Raw genomic sequence first — 24,717 nt, 5'->3', positions numbered from 1 at the left:
CTTGATTTCATTTGCACACTTAAAAACCTACTGGTGCGTATATGTGTGTGTGTGTGTGTACACACATATGCAATATCTATAATAATGTGGTTGTTGTGTGTGTGTGTGTGTGTACATGCATATACAATATCTATAATAATGTGGTTGTTGTTGTGTGTGTCAAGGCCGGAAATGACTCATAACTGACCCTTTAATGGATTTTAAGAAGCTATAATTAACACAGGAGTTTCCCCATCTTTCTCAGATGGAGGAGTCCTGATGGGTTCAAGCTGCCTGCCTTTGGGTTGGCAGCACAACTCCTTAGCAACATGGCTCAAATGTCTTAGTCAAGTTTATAAATCGGGTTTAGTGGATGAAAGTAAAAATGCATTTTCTGTCTTGAGAAAACAAACTAAACTCATTGTTGACTCATAGAAGATCTTCTGTTGTGATTTCTGAGATTGGAACTCTGATGGGGGTGATTGCCTATCTTTCTTTCATAGAGGTGTGAACTTTGGTGCAATTCTCTAAAGACTAGGTCACCAAAGTCCCCTTTAGAAAATAAAGTAAAATAAGCAAGAGCAGAACTTTATTATAAAGTAAAGACTCAAAGCTGAGCAGACTGCTGTTTTATTTTGTTTTGGTTTTTCCTAGGATGGGCTCCTTCTACGCTCCCTGCCTCCCAGGCATCAACATCCTTCGACTACACACATCTATGTACTTCCAGTGTTGGGCTGTGATGTGCTGCAACGTTCCGGAGGCCAGAGTCTTCAAAGCTTCCAGATCAAACAATTTCTACCTGGGCATGCTGTTGCTCATCCTCTTCCTCTCCACCATGCCTGTCCTGTACATGATCGTATCCCTGCCACCGTCGTTTGATTGCGGCCCTTTCAGGTCTCTCCCTTTCAATTCTTCTTTGGTGTATTTTTTACTCAGGAGCAGAGAAGGAGATTATCACTCATTGTATAAATGATATTTTGTTTTCAAACAGTGTCATTTTTCATTCTGTAGAAATGAAATCCAGTGGGTTTTCAGGCTTAAGGTATGACATGAAGATTGAGTCTTGGGCAAGTTCAATTTATTTCCTCATTTGGAAATCATAGATAGAACAATTTAATAGTCCCAAACCCTGATATTTCCGTAAGAGGAGATAACTAAGAAAAAGGTTTAAGGAAAACATGTGAAATTTTTCTTGTTGTTGGACTGCTACATCCAGATACAATAAGCTATTTCTCATATAACAAAAAAGTAGATTGACCTGCAAGCTACCATGAGCAAATGGATTGATGATTATAGTGCCTACAAAAAGGGCCACAAAATTTATATGCCAAATGCTTCATGCTAAAAAGAAAACTACCTAGACTAAGAAGCTCTTGTCAGAACTGAACAAGGGAACACTGAAAGATTTAAAGTTAAGAAATGTGCATCATTGTTGTATCCTTCCTCAATACCTATTCAATCTGTATGCTGAGCACATCATTAAAGAAGCTTACACTATGAAGAAGAATGTGAGATCAGGAATGGAAGAAGACTCATCAACAGTATGTATTATGCAGATGACACAACCTTGCTTGCTGAAAGTGAGGAGTACTTGAAGCAATTACTGCAGAAGATCAAAACCTATACTTTTCCATATGGATTACATCTCAGCATCAATAAAACAACAATTCTTACCACTGGACTGAGAGACAGCGTCAAGATAGATGGAGTAAAGACTGAAGTTGCCAGCAATTTTAACTTGGTCGGATTCACAGTCAAAACACTTGATACCAGCAGTTAGGAGATCAAGAGACTTACTGCACTGGGCCATTCAGCTGTCAGGATTCTTTCCAAATAACTGCAGAGCAATGATGCCAGTTTGAACAGCAAGTTGCACCTTATTCAGACCATGGTCTTTTCAGTTATTTGCTATACTCTGAGAGCTGGACAGTGAATAAATGTTTTTGTTGTTGTTGTTGTTATGTGCCGTCGAGTCGTTTGTGACTCATAGTGACCCTATGTGCAACAGCCCTAAACCATGCTCTACCTCGTGCCAATCTCATTGCCTCTGACACACCCATCCCGATTACCCCAGTCACTGGATCAATCCACCTCATAGAGGGTCTTCCCCTCCTGCGCTGTCCCTCTATTCTACCCAGCATGGTGTCCCTCTCTAAAGACCTGTCTCTCCTTACAACATGTCCAAAGTATGTCAGGCGAAGCCCCAGAATCCTTGCCTCCAAGGAGCAGCCTGGTTTAACCCTCTCTAGGATGAATCTGTTTGCTTTCTTCGCAGTCCATGGTACATTCAATACTCTTCTCCAGCACCACAGCTCAAAGGTGTCAATTCTCCTTCTATCCTCACAGAGGAAAAATTAGTGCCTTTGAGCTGTGGTGTCATAGAAGAGTACTGAATATTCCATAGACTGCCAAAAGATCAAACAAATATGTCTTGATAAAAGTGCAGCCAGATTACTCCTCAGAGGCAAAGATGGCAAAGCTTCATCTCACATATTTTGGACATGTTGTTTAGAGAGGTTATTTCTTCAAGAGGGACATCATGCTTGGAAGGTGGAGGATTGGACAAAGAGAGGAAGCCTTCAGCCAGTAAATTGACACAGTGATTGCAGCAATGGACCCAAGCATGTAAGAAATGATGAGAATGGCACAGAATAGAACAGGATTCAGATCTGTAGATTCATAGGATCGCTGTGAGTTGCACTTGACTCGATGACACCTAATTACAACAAGAAGCATGAATAATAACAAGGATTTTTCTTATATAATTTTTCTCTACTGGCTTAATCCTTAGGGAGTTGTGCCACTATCCATAAGCAGACCCTCTGGCGATTCAAAACCCCCAGGAGCTCTGACTGAGAAACATGAACAATATCCTTGATTTCATTTGCACACTTAACCTACTGGAAGGTCAGCTATGACTTGGTTCTAAATTGATGTCAATGTGTTTTAGTTCACTCAAGACGTGACTGAAAAATTAAGAAGGCTCTTTAATCCAAGCTGAATATATACATTTCTAGTCTTCTGTGACATAAATCAATAAATCAGTTATAGATCTATCTAAAGGACTTTAGAAATTGACCTTCCATAGTCCCCCAACAAGCTATATGCTGTCTCAATAATTAGCATGTGTTTGAGTTAGTTCTGTCTTTTAGTGAAGAAGGAAACATGAACATGAAAAGCAATGTGAATGACAAGCATGACGCTGCCGACAGTGGGTGTATATAATTTCTCCCTCATGCCATCAGACCCACTTTATTTTAAAGGCCAAGGGTTCTTTGATCACAGATCAAGCATAAGCATAAAAAAGTCAGTTTCACTATTATAGTCTTGCTATTACTCTAAAAGTCATGTTAAGGCAGTTGATAAGGCAGAGCTTGCTGGGGCTCTGTCATTTTCAGGTGCTTGTGTGCCTTGCAGGTTTGGGTTTTCCTTCTCACAGGGACTGAAATTAACAATGTAGAGAGTGGCACCTGCAGGCTAAATATGAAATTGCAGTTTTAATAATGGTTGTTATTAAACCCTCTAGCAAATCTTAAGGTACAAAGTTCAAAAGTAAGCAAATATTTCCGTTAATTGCACATTACCAGTACAACGTAGTAATATTTAGACGTGCTTTTATGTTTTTAATTGAAAGTTGATCTTTTTCAGTAAGATACAGCAAAGACCTTAGCAGTCTACAGGGAAAATAAAAAAAGTAAATCAATAAATGGAGTGGAATGGTAGTTAGGTAGATGTGCTTATATTCAAATGTCATTAAGTTAGATACATAACTTACATAAAATTTCTGCACATTTTTAGGTTTTTGAACCACAATACCAATGCCTCTTTTTCTGCTAGAGCACAAGTTACTCTGATTTGTACTGGGGGTTGAGGGAGAAATTAATATCTAAGGCAGAGAACTTACTTTGACAAAATACTTCCAAAATGGCAAACATAAGCAAAAACGTCACCTGTATTTCAGTATTTTGTGTTTAGGGAACTTTAATATTTTTGGTGGAGTATGACAATGCTTGAGTAGAAACGCAGAGACAAGGACCTTTTCCCCAGTATTGCCTCAGACAGAAATCCCTCCTTAAAGTATATGGGATTGGATTTAGAGCCTCCTAAACTTGAGATGTGCAGCGACATGAGAGACCACCAGCAGCGTGAGGCATGAGGTGTCACAAAAATGACATGAGACCTGAGCCATCATATCAAGGGTTGGCTGAGGGGGCGGGGGGGAGAAGCTAGACAGGGTTAGGTGAGAGCAAAAGGGGATGCTGGTGAAGCAGGGAAAGGATGGGACAAGACTGGGACAAGACACATGTGCCAAGGAGGTGGTGACTGACACTGGATCCCCTGATTGTTTCTGTATGGGGGAAGTGTTTTTCATCTGATCCTTTTGGTTAAATGCTTGACTGTCATATTCCTCTAAAACTGAGCATCCAAATTAGACAGACTAGGAAGAAGGATTGATTGTCCACTTCTGAATCAATAGGCCTTCAAAAACCCTGTGAAGAATAGACTATTCTTAAAGTAGACTAGCAGATATGGCACCTAAGATTGAGCCCTCAAATTTGGAAACACACATGAAGAGGAACAGTGTTAAGCTAATGATTGGAACATGGAATTTGAGAAGCCTAATGTAGGAAAACCAGAGATTGTTAAGAAAGAAATGAGGTTCATTCAGTCTTACCTCTTTCCCAATGCAGGAGTCCCTTCTCCAAGGCGACTTTCACCTTGACCACTTGCAGCGACTACCTCACCACGCAGACCACTCATTTCTTAAGAAGCTGTCCCTTAGAAAGCTCTTCCTTAAATGGAATAGTAGCCTCTCTCCTGGTGACTTCTGCCCAGGGACCCCGGCTGGCCTCAGAAAGAACCCTGAGAATGTTTGGAAAGACGAATCTTGGGCCCTCTGCCATGTCTTCTCTTTAAAAGATGCTTGGAGCCATTTCCAGAAAGGTTCATTAGACACACTGGTAGAGTCATCACAGCTGATGGAATACAAGGTATAGCTGAAAGGAGCATGCTGGTTTTCCATTATGCACATACCAGGACTTCGCCTCAGTCAAGCAGAAGCAGATGACAGTGTTCCTGGAAGCGTTAGTGAGGTGCCTCTTGGCAGTTGCTGGCCCTCTAAGAAGCTATTTCATTGCTTTCTGATTGCATCTTGTGAGAGTCCATCTTCAGCTCAGGAGGGGAAATTCCGATCTCCTGTCTGAACTAGGATTTGGACAGCACTGGTGGTGTCGGCGCGAGCCCAGCTCAGGGCACTCCATCCGTTGTGCACCCCCTTCAAACAGCACGGCATCAGGCCTCACTTTGTAGACAGTGCTACCAGGATCTTATCCTCACATGGAAGAGAAAAGCCTGTTTGCTTGTTTAACCTCTGCATGGAAGGTGGCATCCAAAATAGCTGATCTGTAATATCAGCTTCTGCACTTAGGACTACTTCAGATAAATGGTGATGATGGTGAATGGTCTCCTGTATCCAGACACTCCATTCAAACAGTGGCATTGAATTAGGAAACCCAGGAGTCAAATATTCAGGAGCCCTCTGAGTGTAGCTGTAAACTTGGGGTTTATTTTGGCCTATATTAGACCTTGTAAGTGAAATAAAGCTTTTTAATGATTTTTTTTTTAAAAAGAAAGAAATGGAACACATAAATACTGCCAAAATCAAATAGATTTTGGCATGGGTCATTTTGAATCTGACAGTCATTATCTTCTATGCTGGAGATGAAAAGGCAAGGGAATATGGGGTCATTTTCATAGTTAAAAAAGTCTTTTCTAGTTTTCTCTTGAAATACAATGTTGTGAGTGACAGGATAATATCCATACACGTACAAGTCCAGTGAATATCACTATCATTCAAATATATACACCAACAGCCAGAGCAAAAGAGGAGGAAATAGATGATTTTCACCAACTTTTGCAATCAGAAATTGATCAAACCAGCAACCAAGATACATTAATAATAATCGGTGAATAGAATGCAAAAGTTGGGAATAAGGAAGAAGGATCAGTAATCAGAAAACATGGACTTGATGACAGAAATGAGACTAGAGTTAAAATGATAGAAATATGTACAATCAATGATTTATTAATTGCAAATACATTTATAAGAAACATAAACACATACTATACACATGGATTTCACCTGATGGTATGTACAGGAATCGGATTGATTATATCTGTGGAAAGACTCGTTGAAGTTCAATAGAAGAAGAAGCAGTAGCAGCAGCAGCAGCAGCAGCTAAATAATAGCTGTGAAAATTAGGCCAGGTGCTGATTGTAGAACATACCACCAACTACTCATATGCAAGTTCAAACTAAAGATAAAGAAGGTTAAATCAAATCCACAGGAACTGAAGTTTGACCTTCAGTCTATTCCACCTGAATTTAAAAATAATCTCAGGAAAAGAATTGAGGTCTTGAACATTAATAAGCAAAGACCAGATGATCTGAGGGATGATATAAAGAATATCATCCATGAAAAATCAAAAGGTCATTACAAAGACATAGGAAGGGGAAAAAAAGACAAAGATTAATGTTAGAAGAGACTCTAAATATTGAACTAGAGAAGCCAAATCATAGAGAAGGAAGCAGGAAGTTAAGGAGCTGAACAGAAAATTTCAAAGAATGGCTCAGGAAGACAAAACAAGGAATTATAATGAAATGTGCAAAGATTTAGAGTCAGAAAATCAAAAGGGATAAACTTGCTCTGCATTTCTTAAGGTACAGGCACTAAAGAACAAATTCAAGCTGTAAGTTGCAATGTTCTGTGCAGAATATTGAATGATCCAGGAAGCAATGGAAGAAGAAGGAAGGAGCACACAAAGTCACTGTACCAAAAAGAATTGGCTGACTCAGAAGACTTTCATGAAAAAAACATGATCAAGAGGAAATGGTGAAGAAAAAGGAAGTTCAAGCTGCTCTGAAGGAACTGGCGAAAAAAAACAAGGCCCCAGGAATTGATTTAATACCAATTGACATATTTTAGTAAACAGATGCTGCCCTGGACATGTTTACCAGATTGCACCAGGAAATCTGCAGGACAAATATGGGGCCAACTATCTGGAAGAGACCCACATTTATTCTATTTTAAAAAAAAATGAGATCTGACAGAGTGTGGATATTATAGAACAGTATCACTAATATTACATGAGGTAAAATCCTTCTGAAGATTATGAAAAAAATTTACTGGAATCAATAAAGAACTACCAGAAACACAAGCTGGGAGAAGAGGTCTTGGCACTAGAGACATTATTGCCAACATCAGATACATCTTGGCAGAGCAGAGAGTACCAGAGGAATGTCTGTGTTTTGTTGACTATGCAAAGGCATTTGACTGTGTGGATTACAAGAAACTGTGGCCAACCTTGAGAAGAATGGCAATCCCAGAACACTTGGTTGTGCTCATGCGAAATCTATACTTGTACCAGGAAGCAGTCCACAGAACAGAGCAAGGAAATACTGCATATTCAAAAATAGGAAAGGAGTGTGTCATGGATGAGCCCTGTCTCCATAGCTTTTCAATCTACTTGCAGAACCAATCATTTGTGAGGCTGTTTGTTATAGGTAAGAACGTGGCATCAGGATTTGAGGAAGACTCATCAACAACCTATGATATGCAAATAACACAACCTTGATTGACAAAATTGAGGAGGATCTGAAGCATTTGTTGAAGGATGTCAAGGACTATAGTCTTCAGTATGAATTGAAGTTAGACATCAAGAAGACAAAGATTCTCACCACTCAGCCAATTGGCAGCACCATGATAGGTGGAGATGGTTAACAATTTGAGCTTGCTCAGCTCCACAATCACCACTTGGCACCAGCAGATAGGAAATCAAAAGATGAATTGCACTGGGATAGTCTGCTCTCAGGGACCTCTCCAAAGTGCTTAAAAGTGATGATATCAGTCTAGGAACTAAGGTGAGCTTGATCTCTTGAAATGGTTCACAATCATTTTCTACGCATCTACAGCTAAAAATGACAGAAGAAGAATCCATGCCTTTGAATTGTGGTGCTGGAGAAGAGTATTGAACATAGATAGTATGGACCACCAAGAAAACAAATAGGTCTGTCATGGAGAAGGATAATCCAAGTTTCTCCTTGGAGGAAAGGACTTTGAAGTGCTGTCTCCCATACTTTGGACATGTTGCACGGAGGGACCAGTCTTTGGAGAAGGACATCATGCTTAGAAGGGTAGAGGGACAGCACAAGAGTGGAAGTCCTCAGATGAGATGGATTGATATAATAACTTGGGTAATGGGATAGGGTGTGTCAGGGTCAGTGAGACTGGCTCAGGACAGAGCAGGGTTCAGAGCTATAGATCATTATGAGTATAACTATAGATCATTATGAGTAGCAGGCGCTTGATGGAACATAACAACCACCACCAAAAAAAGACTATCTCTTCTATCTATTCTGGAACAGAATATTTGCCTTGTTACTTGGGTTACTGTCTGACTTAAAAGTTTAAAAATATTTTCTCAGCTATAGGATGAGTTGGTGTTATGTGCCATCAAGTTGGGACCAACTCATAGCTGGCTGACCCACCTGTGGATTTTCAGAGGCTATAAATTACACAGGATGAGACTGCTCAGATTTCTCCTTCAGAGCAACTAGTGGATTCAAACTACTTGCCTTTGGATGGACAGCACAATCTCTTAGCCAGTGTTTAGAGAAAACATTTATTAAAAGCTGTGTGTCCACTGTGCTTCTGAGTTCAAGGTACTTTTTTCAGAGTGAAGTCCACCAGTTTCCTGTGTTACCAGAAAATTGGAAAATCCGTATTTGACAAGTTAAGGGAAGCTAAAAATGGTGCTGAACTGAGCAATAATTTGTTCTATGTTGAAGTCTCATGGTGATGACGTAGCTGCTAGCTATGTGTTCAGACAAGGTGGCCTGGTTTTATGAGGCCTCAGGATAGAAGGTAGATATTCCAGGAAATTATTCCAATAGGCTGTGAGGTAGTTTTACATTAACAAATGAAAAACTATTTATTTGGTGTCCAGATGAAAATTCTTCTACTTGCTCCACCTCACTTCCTAACACATTATTTCTCACACTTGTATGATAATAGTTCTGAACAATTTACTTCGTTTGTAGTTTGTTTATGATGTTCTTTTTTAAATGAAACTAGATCACTGCTTAAAAATATGGCACACTTCACAAATCTAAGTGCCATCCTTATGCAGAGACCATGATAATCTTCTCTGTATTGTTCCAATTTTAGTAGTATGTGCTGCTGAAACGAGCACTAATTTTTACTTCTTTAAATTCTCACATGCCTCCCTGAATTCATTATGATGATTTTTTAAAATATATTTTCATCTCACTGCAAAAACCTTTACGTTAGGTAATATGTAAATTACGGAAACATTTTAACATTAAAAAAAAATACTGCCAACATTCTGCAACAACTCTGAAATAACACTCACATCTCAGCAGTTTATATTCTAATTTTTTCATATGTATTTATCTTAGTTGAGCTCACATATAATATCACATATAACACGTGCAGGTTTAGGTCGAACAGTAACAATTGACATTCTGCAGTAATACTGCTACTACATGAATAGTTATAATCATGAATGTGTCTCTTTTCCTTGGTAATCTGTCTTCTAGAGAATGGGAACACAATATTTTCATTTTTCGGTGTCCAAAGTATAGTAGAGTGCGGGAAGTACTTTGTATTAGTGAATCAATAATGGCTGCTCATTGTGTTTCCTAAGTGCTGGAGCAGAACTAGGAGCAAACTAGACAGGAATCTGTGTATGTGCATCTTGTAAGACAGGCTTGTTCTTAACTGTTCTAATCAAGGATGGATGGAACTATGGTCACAGGAGAGTTACAAGTGAAGTGCATTCGCATTTCACTATTCTATGTGGTTCCAGATAGATTTAAAAGGGCTTCTGGACTATTGCTAAGTGGTGCTCCCACCCTAAATGAGAACAAGGAATTCCCAGGGCTCCTCACATCCTTCTGTAGTTTGGATATAATGAAGAGACCGGAAATTCTTTCTTTACTAAGAGGCCCAACTTGGAAAAGATGCTTAAGACATGAGAGATGCTAGTGACTTGCTCTGAGACATATAGACATGAAGAGCTTTGTGTGTAGGAATTGGTCTCTAAGATTTCAGTACCCCTTTTATGAACTTATTTATCAACCATAGGCCTCAGAGGCTGGAGAAGGAAGGATAGATTGTCTCATCCTCTAATCTTTGACAATCTTCACATCTACCTCTTCCATATGCCAGTTGGGAAATATGGTCAATTAGAATGGACTAATGAAGAAGAAACCTCATTGGGTGCTTCATGATCACTTCTTATATGATGAAGAAACAGTTGTCACCTTGGTTCTACCTCATGGTGACACTATGAATAAAAGTGGAACAGCTCTGTGGGTATTTCGGTGAACATGACCTGGAACAATTTGATCACTAGACCTTCTTTGTGAGTTTCTTCTGGGTAGATTTTAACTTCTAACCTTCCGGTTAGTAGCTGGGTGCTTAACAGTTTGTACCACCCAAGTTTTGCTCAGGTATCATAACTCTTTCTAATTAGTATTAGTTAAGAATTGGTTAAGCAGAATTTACTTTTTTGGTCTATTGAAAGATCTTCACTACTCCAAGAGAGAAAAACAAAATTTCTGACCTAAGATATGTGGCTGATGTGCTTTTATTGGTGGTGGTGTTGTTATTGTTGTTGATTGCTGTTGAGTTAAACATGGTTCATACTGGCCCTATGGGGAAAAAAAAGCCTGAAGTTTTTCTGTAACTATCAACATTTATTAAAGTTCATAAAGTTTCCAGAGGCATGTAAAACATTTTGGGTTTTTTTAAATGCTTTCTAAGCATTTGAGAAAGATTTCTTCCTATGTGACCACTACTTTTAGCTACTGTCAATTAAACTGCAACTCATGTTGACCCCATACACAAGGAAACAAAATGCTCCACCGCCTCTCTGTATCAAATCACTGGCATCCTGGGATTTTCACTGACTTCTCTTTAGGAATGGATTTTTCAGACCTGCCTTCCTTTTCTTACTATAGTTCCCTCTCTATGTTTTAAATAAAACTCATTCTGTTGTTCCCCCAGCGGCAAAAATCGGATGTTTGAAGTCATTGGAGAGACGTTGGAGAATGATTTCCCCAGCTGGATGGCGAAGATCTTGAGACAGCTGTCCAACCCGGGACTGGTCATCGCTGTCGTGTTGGTGATGGCGTATGTGCTTTCTTTACTCTCAGAAAGAGCCTTTGTGATGTTCTTCCTGGTTCCTTTTGTTTGTTTTATTTTTTAAGACTTTTAACTGATTAAAGAAAAAATAATAACTCCCACATCATAGTATTAACATGATAAGAATTCAAACGATGTGTTTCCCGTAAAAAGTAACCAGATAGACATGTTCTGTGTGTTTTAAGAGCATCTACAAAGGTTGACTTCTCATTAATATGATGATCCCTGGTTACTTTTATGTCTCAGATTTGTCAGCTCTTGCTATTCCCCCAGGATCCTGTAAACTAACCATATTCGACACTGATTACATGAAGTTGAGAGGCTGAAATTCATGAGCCATGTTCTGATCCTGTTGGATGTAATTCACTGCCATCTGCATCTGTCTTTGCCTTCCCAGGATTATAAGATTTGTTCCCGAGTAACCAAACAGTGAAAGCAGGGGAAACATAAATGCTAAATGTGAAATCTAATCAGCACACTGAGCTTCCCTCTGCAACCAGCCCCCACCTCCAGTTCCATAAAGCAGATGGCTGTGAATACACAGAAATGACGATCTTCTAAGCTAATATGCCCCCTGAGGGCCTTAGAAGCTGTATTTCAGGGCTAGATGCTTAGGGGGATCTTTAAAATGAACCCTGTCCTTATTCCTACCTTGTTCCTCTTCAAAATAAGATGTTCGTGATAGTAGAATTATGGGGCCAGAAGGGTCTCAGGAAAGTACTTTAGAGATACATCAAAGGGGAATTTGGTAGAAGACTTTGCTCTTGCAATCATCATTGCTTTGAGTCAGAACTAATTTGAACACAGTGGGTTTGTTTTTGGTTTTGGAATCTTCACTGGCTTCAGATTTGTGGTCACCACAGATAAACTTATGTAAATAAAAGTATATGACTGCCTTGAAAGACCCAAGAAAGTGCCCTTGCCCTTCCTTTTAAAGCTTAAATCCCTCCAAAACCAAACCAAACCATGTCAAGTAGGTACCATTTCATAGCAAGTCTCCATCAGGTTTCTGGGAGGAGGCTGCCCATCTTTCTCCAGTAGAGTGGCCTTGAACATCTGACTCTTTGATTAACAACCTAACATGTTACAAACTATGCTACTAGGGTTCTTTGAACCCTTAAACTCTTCCTAAAGTATGGAACTGTCATTGCTACTAGCCACAAAGGCAGGTATTAAACTACCTGAAGGGAAACTTGAGAAATTCTAGTTGCTAAAAAAGAGTTGTTATTGTTGTTAGATGCTATCTAATCAAGTACAACCCATAGCAACCCTCTGAACAACAGGTGTGAACCCTGTCCTATTCTTGCTATCCTCATATTACCTGACAAACTTGAGCCAACTGTAGTAGTCACTATGTCCATCCACCTTGTTGAGCCAACCCTCCACCTTTTCAAAAATGATGTCCCTCTCCAAGAAAAACTCTCCTAACAACATGGCTGAAGTATGTGAGACAAAGCCTTAGCACCTTTGCCTCCAAGGAGCACTTTCTCCGAGACATATTTGTTGGTTCTTTTGGAAGTTCTTGGGATATTCAGTGCTCTTCTCAAACCCACAGCTCAAAGGCACCAATTCTTCTTCTGTCATCCTTATTCAGTGTCCAATTCTCAGATGGATAAACAACTTACTGGAAAAATCATGGCCTGAATCAGACACACCTCAGTCTTCAAACTGACATTATTTCTCCTCAATAATTTGGAGAGGTTTCTAACTATAGACTTTTCTCAGTGCATTATATCTCTTTATTTTATTGATTGTAGATCCAAGTAGTTGAAATAGTTGACAGCTTTATTCTTTTCTCCATCTATCACGATGTTCTCTACTGGTCCAGTGGTAAGAATTTTTATTTTCTTGACATTGGGATGCAATCCATATTGAAGGCTGTATTTCTTGATCTTCTGCAGCAAGTGGTTCAAGAGAACTGAAGAACTCGCTCTGCATTTCTCAAGTTGAAAGAACCCAAAAGCAAATCTAAGCCTTAATCATGATATTAAAGGATGCTATGGGTATCCAAAGTAGATGGAAGGAGTACAGAGACACTGTATAAAAAAACCAAAAAACAACAACAACAAACAACAAAAAACCACCACCAACAACAACCAAAAACCATTGAAACCTTTCAGGAGGTACCATATGAACAGGAGCCAATGGTAATGAAGAAAGCTGAAGCTGCATTGAAGGCTGGTAAAAAAATAAGTCCCCAGGAATTAATGTGATACTGATTGAGGTATTTCAACTAACAGGTGCAGCCCTGGATGCACTCATCACCACTGTATGCCAGGAAATTTGAAGGACAGTTGCTTGACCAACTGACTGGAAGAGATCTCTATTTCTTCTCATTCCAAGAAAGCTGATTCAAAAAAGTGTGGAAACTATTAAACAATATGTTTAATATCAAATACAAGCAAAATACTGCTGAAGATCATTCAAAAACAGCTAGAGAACAGTACCTAGATAGGGAACTGTCAGACATTCAAGCAAGATTGAGAAGGACCAGCAATATCATTGCTAATGTCAAAAGGATCCTGGCTGAAAGTAAAGAATACAAGAAGAATGTCTGTTTATGCTTTACTGACTATGCAAACACATTTGATTCTGCGGATCATAACAAGTTATGGCTAACATTGAAAATAATGGGAATCCCAGAACACTTAATTATGCTCATGTGAAACCTATACTTAGATCAAGAGGCTGCTGTGTGAACAGAACAAGGGGAAGTATACATGGTTTAAAATTAAGAAGGGAATGTTTCAGGGTTGTATCCTCTCTCCAACTCTACTCAATCTGTATGCTGAGCAAATTAATCAAGAAGCTGCACTTTATGAAGAAGAATTGCACTTTATGAAGAAGAATGTGGTATTAGGGGAGACTCAGAAAGGAGTTGACTTGTTTAAATAAAATTAGGACACCTCAGGGAGAAAACTCTTACTGATTTGAAGGTAAGGAGCTAGGATTCTAAGTTCAGTGCCTTCATTTTTGTCATAACCCATATCAGGTATAGAGGGTAGGTGTCAGCTTCCCCAATTTTTTAACTTAGGAAACTGACAGGAGTAAAGTCATTTTCCCAGATGAGAAGGCAAGTGATCATATGTAATAGTAATCATAACAATAATTGGAAAAAAATAATAATTGGAACAGATTCTTTAAGGTAAATCCCATGTTTGCTCCTTTATACTTTGATTCCTTTTAAGGAACAAAACCTAGTAGTCCATAGGGATAATTAACAAAGTATATTACCATTATCTGCATTATAGAACCTTGAACCTGGGCTCCTGTTACAAATACTTAGGAAATTTCTGGTGCAGATGTGGTAGAAAATAACCTGTTTTACCAGATGGTCTTTGAAGCAATTTCTTCTCTCTAAATTTTCATGATACAGTGACTTCTAAGGATTAAAAGTCTGTGTAGCCTTTAAGAGTTAAGGCCTTTTAGTGATGTTGCTATGTCTGAATGGTGCCAAAGAGCTGATGCTTGGCTACCAATGGGAAGGATGGTGGTTCAAGTCTATTCAGAGACTTCTAGGAAGAAAGAGCAGGTAAAGCACTTCCAAAAATACAGTCATTGAAAACTCTGTGGTACACAATGTTCCTTTGACATCCATGGGGAACACCATGAGTTGGAATCAATATTTATTATAGCTACTATTTTCTTTGTTCTTCTTTTTCTTGTATTGTGCTTGACTTTTTAACAAAAACATATAAAACTGAAATGCCAGATGTTATTATATTCTTAACTTCCTCAGAGACAAATTTCTTTTTCAGGAGAGAAATAACACTGTTCCAATGCCAGTACAGATTTAGTAAGCTGCCTCAGGAGGTAGATGCACAAGACAATCGTGGCTGCCTCTGTGGTCCCAGGGAGCACCTACACATGAACTCCCTTCAACTCCACAACAAGCTTGGCCGTATTAATCATGAAACCATAGTACAAAAAAGCTCTGAGTAACTGCCCCAGCTCATGTCATTAATAAGTTCGATTCACCTTTATGTCTTCATAGTGTCTACTTCTCATTCCTCCTCAATTTTTGCAGCTCCGTCACTGAGTTCAATATGTCATCCCTTAGTGAAAAGGGTATTGAAAAGGACTGACTGCCACTTGTCAGGTCTGGTGTAGAGGCAGGGTCAGCACTCTTTATTCTTAAAGGGCAAGGTAGTAGATTTTTTAGGGTTTTGGTTCAAGAAACCAAATTAAAAATATTTATGTACAGCCAGAAATGCACAATCTGGATGAATCAGGACCTTCTAAAGAAGATGAATCAAAAACTTTTTCCTTTTTTAAAAAAAATTTTTAAGAAAAAAATTCTGCTGGTTTACTAAACAAATTTGTATGCATTGTGTTTCACACTGGATTTCTCCCCTTTTTTTTATCCACTCTTCCCTCTACTGTTCAAATTGTGCAATCCTATGATTAAGGAAAAAAAGTCAACTAAAAAAATAGCCTAATAAAAATCCCCCCAACATTTTCCAATAGAGGGAAAAGAAAACCTACTGAATGGGATAAAACACTTGGCAATACCATTTCAAACAGGGGTCTCATATCAAAAGTTTATAGAATTTTACAGGGCCTCCACAAGAAAAAGACTGAAAACACAATTACAAAATAGGCAAAAGACATGGAGGGAATTTTCACAGCAGAGGATATTCGAATGGCCAACAGGCACATTAGGAAATGCCTGAAATCACTGGCAACAAGAGAGATGCAAGTCAAAATCATAATGAGATACCATCTCGCCCCAGTAGCAGTGGCAAAGTTTAACAAGAAAGCAAGTAATAAATGCTGGAGAGAATGTGGAGAGATAGGAATTCTTATACACTTTTGGTGGGATTGTAAAATGGTGCAACCACTTTGGAAGGCAGTTTGGCACTTCCTCAGGAAGCTGAACATAGAAATTCCATATAACCCAGCTATTCTACTGTTTGGATTATACCCTGAGAAAATAAGAACTGAGAGGCACAGAGATTTGTATAACAATGTCTATAACAGTGCTATTCATCATCGCAAGAACATAGAAACAGCCCAAATGTCCAACCACAATCAAATGGATTGAGAAATTACGGTGCACTCGAATGATGAAATACAATGCGGCACGCAGGAGAAATGATTTTGTAAATCATTACTTAACTTGGGGGGAACTTGAAAGCATTCAGTTAAGTGAACTAACTCAGTGCCATAAGGACAAATACTGTGTAAGATCATTATTGTATAAATACATAACTGTAAAACTTTCATGAGAATCTGGAAACAAGGAGGGGAAAAAAGAGGGGAGGCTGGGTAAGGTGTATAGCTAAAGAGTCACACAATTTGATGGGTGGAGGGAGGGGTGGGTTAAGGAAATGGGAAAGATCCAGTGTGAAGCACAATGTATACAAATTTCTTAAGTAAACTAGTATAAAAGAAAAAAGTTTATGTTAAAAAATATGTATGTACACTGAGAATTACTTTAAAAGGTGAAAAACATTCTTAGTTGTGGGTATACAAAGCAGCAGCTGCCTACAACCAGGAGAGGATAAAGGAGATGAATGAGGCCTTCTATGAGTCAAATCCCTATGCACACCCAAAACTTTTCCAACAGGGTCAAAAGGAAAGCCAAAGACTGGGGAAATTTTTGGTAATGATATGTCTGATAAGGGACTTATATTTAGAATTTATAGAATACTTAAGTGCCATAATAAGATAAAGATAAACAACCCAATTGAAAAATGGGCACAGGATATGAATAGATAGATACTTCACTAAAGAAGACATTCAGATGGCAAACAAACACATTAAAGTCCCCAGCTCTAAGAGAGATGCAAATCAAAACAGCTCTGAGATAGCATCTCACCCCAGTAAGAATAGCAAAATTCAACAGAACAGTAAACAATAAATGTTGGTGAGGTTGTGGAGAAACTGGGACCCTTATTCACTTTTGGTGAGAGTGTAAAATGTTGTAACCATTATGGAAGACAGTAAGACACTTTCTCAAAAAACTGGAAATATAAATACCTTTTGACCTATCAGTTCCACTCCTGGAGATATACCCTAAAGAAACCAGAAATGCCACCCAAGCAGATACATGCACACCTATGTTTATTGCTGCTTTATTCACAATAGCAAGGAGTTGGAAACAACCTGAGGCCCATCAACAGACAAATGGATGGAGAAGCTGTGGTATATTCACACGATGAAATATTATGCAGCACTGAAAAACAAAGAACTCATGAAATATTATACAAAATGGGAGACTGTGGAGGACATTATGCTGAGTGAAGTATCTTGGTCACAAAAGGACAAATACTGCATAATGCCACTGTTTTAAAACAAGACTGACATGCAGTTTGGGAGAAACTAAGAAAAGAGGGGATAAAGAATGTACATGGAATTGAAACAAATGAGGAAGAGAACTGTACAAAAGGAATATATGATTACGTATTATTGGCATGACAAGAGTCCAGAATAAGAGCTACATAGGAAAGTGGAGGGGGCGGGGGGGAGGTGGGAACTATAATAATGAATTTTTTTTTCAAAGAAAAAAGCAAACTTGGGGGAGAATGGGGCAGGGAGGAAAATGGGCAACAATGAATGAATGGAAATCCATGTTCTTTATAAACTTTTATTAAAATATCAGGTTTTTTTAAAAGAAATACTCGCTTGTAGAAGATCAAAGGTTACAGCCTTCAGTAAGTATTACATTGCAACATCAAGAAAATAAAAATCTTCACCACTGCACCAAGAGGCAATATTATGAGAGAGAAAAGATTAAAGTTATAAACTATTTAGGGGAGCTCTGGTGGCCTAGTGGCAAGGAGCTGCAACTACAATCCCAGAGGCGCACGGTTCAAATCCACCAGATGCTCTGCCGGGGAAGGAGGGACAATCTCCTCCTGTACCAGTCAGATCTGATTTGACGGTACACACACACACACAAATAATAAAATTTTAAAAAATTTTTAAAAAAAGGTATAAACTATTTAATTTTACTTAGATTCACAATAAAGATCTATAGTAACAGTAGTCAAGAAGTCAAAAGACATATTGCACAGAGAAAATCTGTTGTAAAAGTCCTCTCCAAAATGCTACAGAGCAATGATGTAAGTTTAAAGACTAAAATGTACCTGATCCAAGCCATAGTCTTTTCAATTGATTACTTCTTATGCATCTAAAAGCTGGACGGTGAAAGAAGATAGAAGAAAAGTTAAATGCCTTTGAGTTATGGTGTTGGAGAAGAGTATGGGATATTTCAGGAACTGCCGAAAAAACAACCTCTTTGAGGAAATACAACAGGCAGAGATGGTAAAATTTCATCTCACTATGGGCATGTTATCAAGAGTTTAGTGCTTGAAAAAAAGACATCATTTTTAAAATGGTGGAGGAGAGATAGAAAGGAAGACCGTTAAGGAGATGAATTGACAGCGACAATAACAATGGGCTAGGGTGTAACAGAAATCATGAGGATGATGCAAAATAGGACAAGGTTCACTCAGATCTGTTGTTCACAGAGCCACTATGAGTCAGAGTCGACATGATGGCACCTAATAACAACCAGAAGTTGAGAAGAAACAAAGAAAGATCTTCTCCTAGAGCCTTCTTCAGAGAAAGTTTGTCACTTCTGACACCTCTTAAGACTCTATAACTATGCAAAATACATTTCACTTGTTGTTTTGAAAAAAAAAAACAAACAAAAACAAACAACCCAAAACCCCAAACAAACCAACAAACCCAAACCAGGAGCTTGCCAGATTTTAATCTGAAGGTCACAGTCTCTGATTTTCATGCATACTGTTGTTGTTAATGTGCCATCAACTCAGACCTGACTCATCGCGGACTGTCTAGTGGTTTTAGAGAGATTGTAAATTCCATGGGAAGAGATTGCCCATCTTTCACCCAAGAAGCTGCTTGTGGATTTGAACTGCCTGCCTTTGACTTGTCAGTGCAATTTCTTACCCATTAGACCACCAGAGCTTCTACTTTTGTGTATAGAGACTTAATCAGTTCCTATCATGTCCATTCTGATGTCTTATGACCCCATATGTGTCAGCATACAACTATTTGCTACAAGGTTTTAATGGCTGACTTTTCTGAAGTAAATCACAAGGACTTTCTTCCAAGACACCAATAGGTGGACTCGAACTGCAAATTTATGGCCCATTGACCTTGTATACCTCTCAAGTACTCTAGTACTCTTAAGTACTACACTTAAGATGAGCTAGGAAGAAAGCCTTAGAAATTTACTTCTATAAAATGAGCCAGTGAAAATCCAATGGATCACAGATATCCTATACATAAGGGCTCGTAAGGTAACCCAGGACTAGACTATGTCTTGCACCAATGCCATGGTGTCACCATGATTTTGAGATCACTCCATAACAGTTAACAACAGCACAAGGAATAAATTTGGAAGCATGTTAGAGTCAAATATGTTCTCTCCAAAACTGCCTTTAGTTCAGAGGCTCTGATTTCAAACACAAATTTTCAGCTTGTCATTTTTATGGGACCTGCAAAATTATTTGTGAGGAATATCCAGTTTTAGATCAATTTCAAAACAGAAAGAAATGGTAAAGAGAGAATCCTGAAGTTGGAAGTGATAGTGACATCTTTAAGTTCATCCTCCATATCACTTTGCTAAAAAAAAAAAATCCTTCTATCACTGTGCACATATGCTTATGCTTGTGTGTGTGTGCGCACACACACACACAAAACATTTGTTGAATTCATTCTTCATGACAGATATTGCACCAGATGCCTTCATGTGTGAAATTTTATTGAAACTTCTATTACTCATATAAGAGATAAACATGCCTAGCTAAACCATATCAATAATAGTGCTGCTTGCACCAGATGGCTCATAAAAGATGTATCTGGAACATTGGTGAACAGAGGAAATGTGTTCAGCATTCACTTATCAGCAACAAAATGGTAATGACAGTTACCTTTTCCATTTGATCTTTTGTTTGTCTGTTTATTCAGTTTGCCTAAATTGAGGAAAGTTATATTTCTTTTTAAAGAGTTGTTTGCACAAAATAGCTTTGCTATCTTCATTCTAGTAATGTAAATATTTAAAAACCAAGATTTTTTTTTGTTATGAGACTTTTTTTTTCATTTTGAGGGAAAGAGATATGTAAAGAATATCAAGGGTCATTGTACTAATTCTGATTCATTGAAATCTCATGTGTATCAAAGTAGATTGTGCTCTAACAAGATTATCAGTGAATGATTTTTCAGAAGTGGATAACAAGCAAGATGCCTTAGGTGGACTTAAACCTTTTAGTTAATAGATAATGATGTTAACTCTTTGCACCACTCTGAGGAACAAATTTACAGAAATAAAGACTCAGGAATTCAAAGACTAATCAAATAATACATACTTTGAAAGAAATTCATGTTGCTTAGTTATGACTAAGAAAATTAAGTGAGCACAAACATGAGAATTGTGATGCCTACTCAAAAAGTGACTCCTCTCTGGTTCAAATCCACCAGCAACTCAACAGGAGGAAAAAGAGAAATCTCCTCCAATGTGATTAATAGCCTCAGAAAACCTGCTGGAGGGTCCGCTATGAGTCGATTCTGATTACATGGCAATGAGTTTTCGGTTTTGAGGTCAAGAATTATATTCTTAGTTCTCTATAATTCAGTAGGTTTCCCATTATTTACGATGTCATTGACTTAAAATGTTATTTTAAATTTTCATTTAAACTGATATAAAGACATTCCTAACAAGGAGCTTAAGTGTGGCATCCTATGTAGTGAGCGGAACACCTGCTGAGGATTAGAAGCCTTGAGGCTCAGCTTCCCAACTTCATCCCTAGATGCTGTGCAATGCAGACAGTGCCTCTATATGTCTCTAGATTCATGTTACTTTTGGATAAAAACATCAGAATAGAAAATGTCTTAAAGTCGGTCCCAGTAATCTAAGTAAATGCTAATTTTAAACGAACCTTGAAAGCCTCATACACTGTGTTTTTGTTCTTAATTTAGTTTGACCATCTATTATCTCAATGCTACTGCCAAGGGCCAGAAGGCAGCAAATCTGGATCTTAAAAAGAAGATGAAAATGGTATGATATGAGAATACTGTATTTATTAATAGAAAGTAGTAGAAAGGACCAGAAAAATCTAATCTTCCTCTCTTGTCTTTCCTTGTAGCAAGCTTTGGAGAACAAAATGCGAAACAAGAAAATGGCAGCTGCACGAGCAGGTTGGAGATATGTTTATGTTTGCAATTTCTTTTTCTACTGTTAGTATGTCCTTCTTTTCTCTTTCTCCCTCAAAATGAGGCTTATTTTGTGGAATGTCTCTAGTGCTATAAACACCCCTTCAATCCTTAGTATATACTTTCAAAATCTTTCTCAAGGCTCACATCTAGAAGGTTTTGCAATTTTCCAGTAGAAGAAAGAGAGAGAAAGGAAGAAGAAAGAAAGAAAAAAAGAAAAGCTTTGATTAACTTGGCAGTAGTGATTTAAAAAATTACTTTGAAGATTAAAGAAAATATCCTTATAGCCAAATTCAAATGGCTAATACAAATGGAGACTTGTTCCTACCTGTATCACACATTTTTATTCATAGAAAAAAAAAAAAAAACAAACCACAAACCACAAACCACAAACATACAAACATTGGAGGGAGCCCAAAAAAAGTTTGCTGAGCTCACCACATCTGATCAGTAGAGTTATTTGCTAATCTCTTAATTTCTCTCACTTAAATGGCTTTAATTTTTATAATATAAACTGTACTCTTATCTGCAATTACTGACATGCTTCAAGATCCACACAGAGCAGAGACGCCCAAGAATTTCAGTGAAAATAGTTTTTATCCAGTGTCTTTTCTCCTATTTCCCCCTCATTTCTAACTTAAAATTCTTAACTATTGGTGCAATAAAACCTATGGAAGTGGAAATTTATAAAAGGCAGGAAGCTGTTAGAGGAGGAAAATGAAAATGTTTCCAGTAAATAGACAGCAATAGAAAAGTGGTGACTGAAACTCAGAGAAAGAAGCCAAAATCATTGAGTTCCAGCTCACATGGGTTTTATTGAAAGATTTCTCCCCCTTCAAGTAGTATAAAACAACACAAATTGGCTTAATTTCTTTTTAATAACTCTATAAACTTCTGCACCCGAACTGCAGAATGGTATTTTTCCTGTTATTTTCCAAATTTAGAATGTAACCAGGACTGAGCCCCATTTTTTCTGTGATTTTTTCTTTAAGTAACTTTGTGATGGTTGACCTGATGGTAGCAGAAAAGTATGCAGCAAATTCTAGTCATTGAATTATATTCTGAATATATTTATATTTAGATAGATTTGGTATTTTATCAATTTAATTTACCTGGAGGAATTTTCTTGGAGTGTTTTTAAACTTTCTCTTCTCTGTCATCCCTATCACTTTATTCTGTATAGAATACTATTTCCTGGGTTTTCTTCCCCACACCCCCCACCCCAGGTTCCTCTTTCTTGCACAATTTTTGTTTTGGTGAATGTAAATTTTTGAAACTTTATATGTCTAAAATGGTTTTTATTTCAGATTCTTCTTTGGTAGATTTGATGGGTATAAGGCTATGTAGTCGGGAACACTATTTCTTTATAATCTTTTTTAAAGTGGTAAAATTATATTTATTTCTAAAAATAGTTTTTACATTTTTAATTTCATTAATTTTTAATTAAAGTTCTCAAAGAGATTGGTTTTCTTTCACTAATACACATTTTTCTCCCTTCCCCCACCCTGCAGTTCCCTTTATAACGTTTGTCCTGTTCCATGCTAATTGTCATGCACATAATTTCTAATTGTCCTTTCCTTTCAGATTGTCGTCTTTTCTCCCATTCAAATTCTGTTTTCATTATCCATTCTTTTTCTACCCATCTCTTCTACCATGTACCGATCCTATTATTACAATAGTAGACTGTGTGACTAAGATATTTCAGTCAGTATAATGTCTTCCAGACTCATCCATGTTGTATAGTGTTTAACAACTTCATTACTTTTCAGTACTGTGTAGTATTCCATTGTGTTAATGTACTAGCCAATTATTTGTTGATGAGCACTTGGGCTGCTTCCACATCTTTGCTATGATAAATAATGCTGTGATAAACGTAAGTGTGCATATATCTGTTTGTTTCACAGCTCTGATTTTTTTAAGTATATTCCCAATACTGGGATGGTTAGGTGAAATGGTATTTCCATTTCAAATTTTTAAAGAATTGCCAAACTATATTCTATAGGGATTGTACCATTTTACATTCCTAGTGTATGAGAATTCCAATCTCTCTCCATTCTCACCAACATTGGTTGTTTCCTTCCTTTTTGAATTTTGCAATTGTGTGTTTTCTTGCTTTGGTTGAAGCTTGCTTTTTGCCTGATTTTGTTTTGTTTCATTCGCAATTGGGTGTGAACTGATTGGATTTGGCCTTGTGTTAAAAAAGTCAGTTGGGCCTGAGGGCCTGTCACCCTCTAGCCTGGTTTTAATTGGTTTCAGTCAAACATTCTTCCAAGTGATATAGTACTAGTCTGTCAATTTGCTGTACAGAGATAACTGATGACTGCTGTGATGCTAAACACTGTGACACAGATGTGTCAAATGAGATAATGGTTACCCATGGTGGGCAGTGTTTGGTGGAGCTGGGAAGCAGGAGTGGCATCCACATCTGAAATAGCTTGCCTCCAGAAACTCTATGAACTTAGAGAAAAAATGATAGTTATACAACAGCATTAAGGGCTTTCATTCATAGGTTTGCTATGGTTGTCTATGACTCAATGGCACTTAACAACAACAATAACAACAACTACATTGTTGCTAGGATGAGATGACATTACACTGTTGTTTTGATTTGCTTCTCTATGACTAGTGACTTTGAGCATTATATTCAATATGTTGTCGGCAACCAGACCTTTGGTGAAGCTTTTATTCATCTCTTCTACTAATTTTGTGATTGTGTTGTTTGTTTCTTGTTAAAATGCTGTAATATCCACCCTGTAAATTTCAGTTAGAGTCCATATCAAGTGTATCATTGACAAATACTTTCACATCTGCGGGCTTCTTTTTACACTATCAGAAAATATTTTTTTATGCAGACAGGATTTTATTTTTAGAAGATCTCATTCATCTATTTTTTAGTTATAAAAATTATAGAAGGTATGAACATAGCTCATAGTAGAATTATGATTTTCATGGTATTGAGTATAACTATCCAAGAGCAGAGTATATTCTTCCATTTGTGTTTCTTTTTGTTTCTTACAATAATGTTCTGTGATTTTTCCTGTGTATAGATCTTTTATATCTCTAGTTAGATTTGTCCCTAAGTATGTATTTCATCTTGTGGTTACCTATTGTGATTGATACTGTTTTGCTTATTTCTTTTTCTGTGTTCTTTTTGGTACTATAGAGAAACTGGACTGACTTTTTATTTTTTTTATTATTATTAAATTTTATTAGTTTTAATGAACATTTACAGGGATTTTGGGTTTTCATTCCTTCATTGCTGCAACATTCTCTCCACTCTCCTCCCCAGTTCGTTCTTCTTCCCCCGCCATCCGAATGTCTGTTTT

The 24,717-nt window shown here is 37.7% G+C and overlaps 1 protein-coding gene across 1 annotated transcript in view; it reads left to right on the top strand.

Moving 5' to 3' along the window:
* Window positions 1–22,352, top strand: part of TMC1 (transmembrane channel-like 1) — a 189,406-nt gene extending 167,054 nt beyond the window's left edge. The window contains exons 16-20 of the mRNA XM_006894419.1: window positions 634–873; window positions 11,069–11,194; window positions 21,158–21,236; window positions 21,325–21,376; window positions 22,336–22,352. Coding sequence (XP_006894481.1) covers window positions 634–873; window positions 11,069–11,194; window positions 21,158–21,236; window positions 21,325–21,376; window positions 22,336–22,352 — 514 coding nt within the window. The remainder of the gene's footprint in view (window positions 1–633; window positions 874–11,068; window positions 11,195–21,157; window positions 21,237–21,324; window positions 21,377–22,335) is intronic.
* Window positions 22,353–24,717: the final 2,365 nt, after the last annotated feature.

Source organism: Elephantulus edwardii, unplaced genomic scaffold (genome assembly GCF_000299155.1).
Source record: "Elephantulus edwardii isolate Elephantulus edwardi_28Jun2011 unplaced genomic scaffold, EleEdw1.0 scaffold00141, whole genome shotgun sequence".
Lineage (NCBI taxonomy): Eukaryota > Metazoa > Chordata > Mammalia > Macroscelidea > Macroscelididae > Elephantulus > Elephantulus edwardii.
Note: the sequence above shows the minus strand (reverse complement) of the source record. Positions and strands in the feature narration are given on the sequence as shown.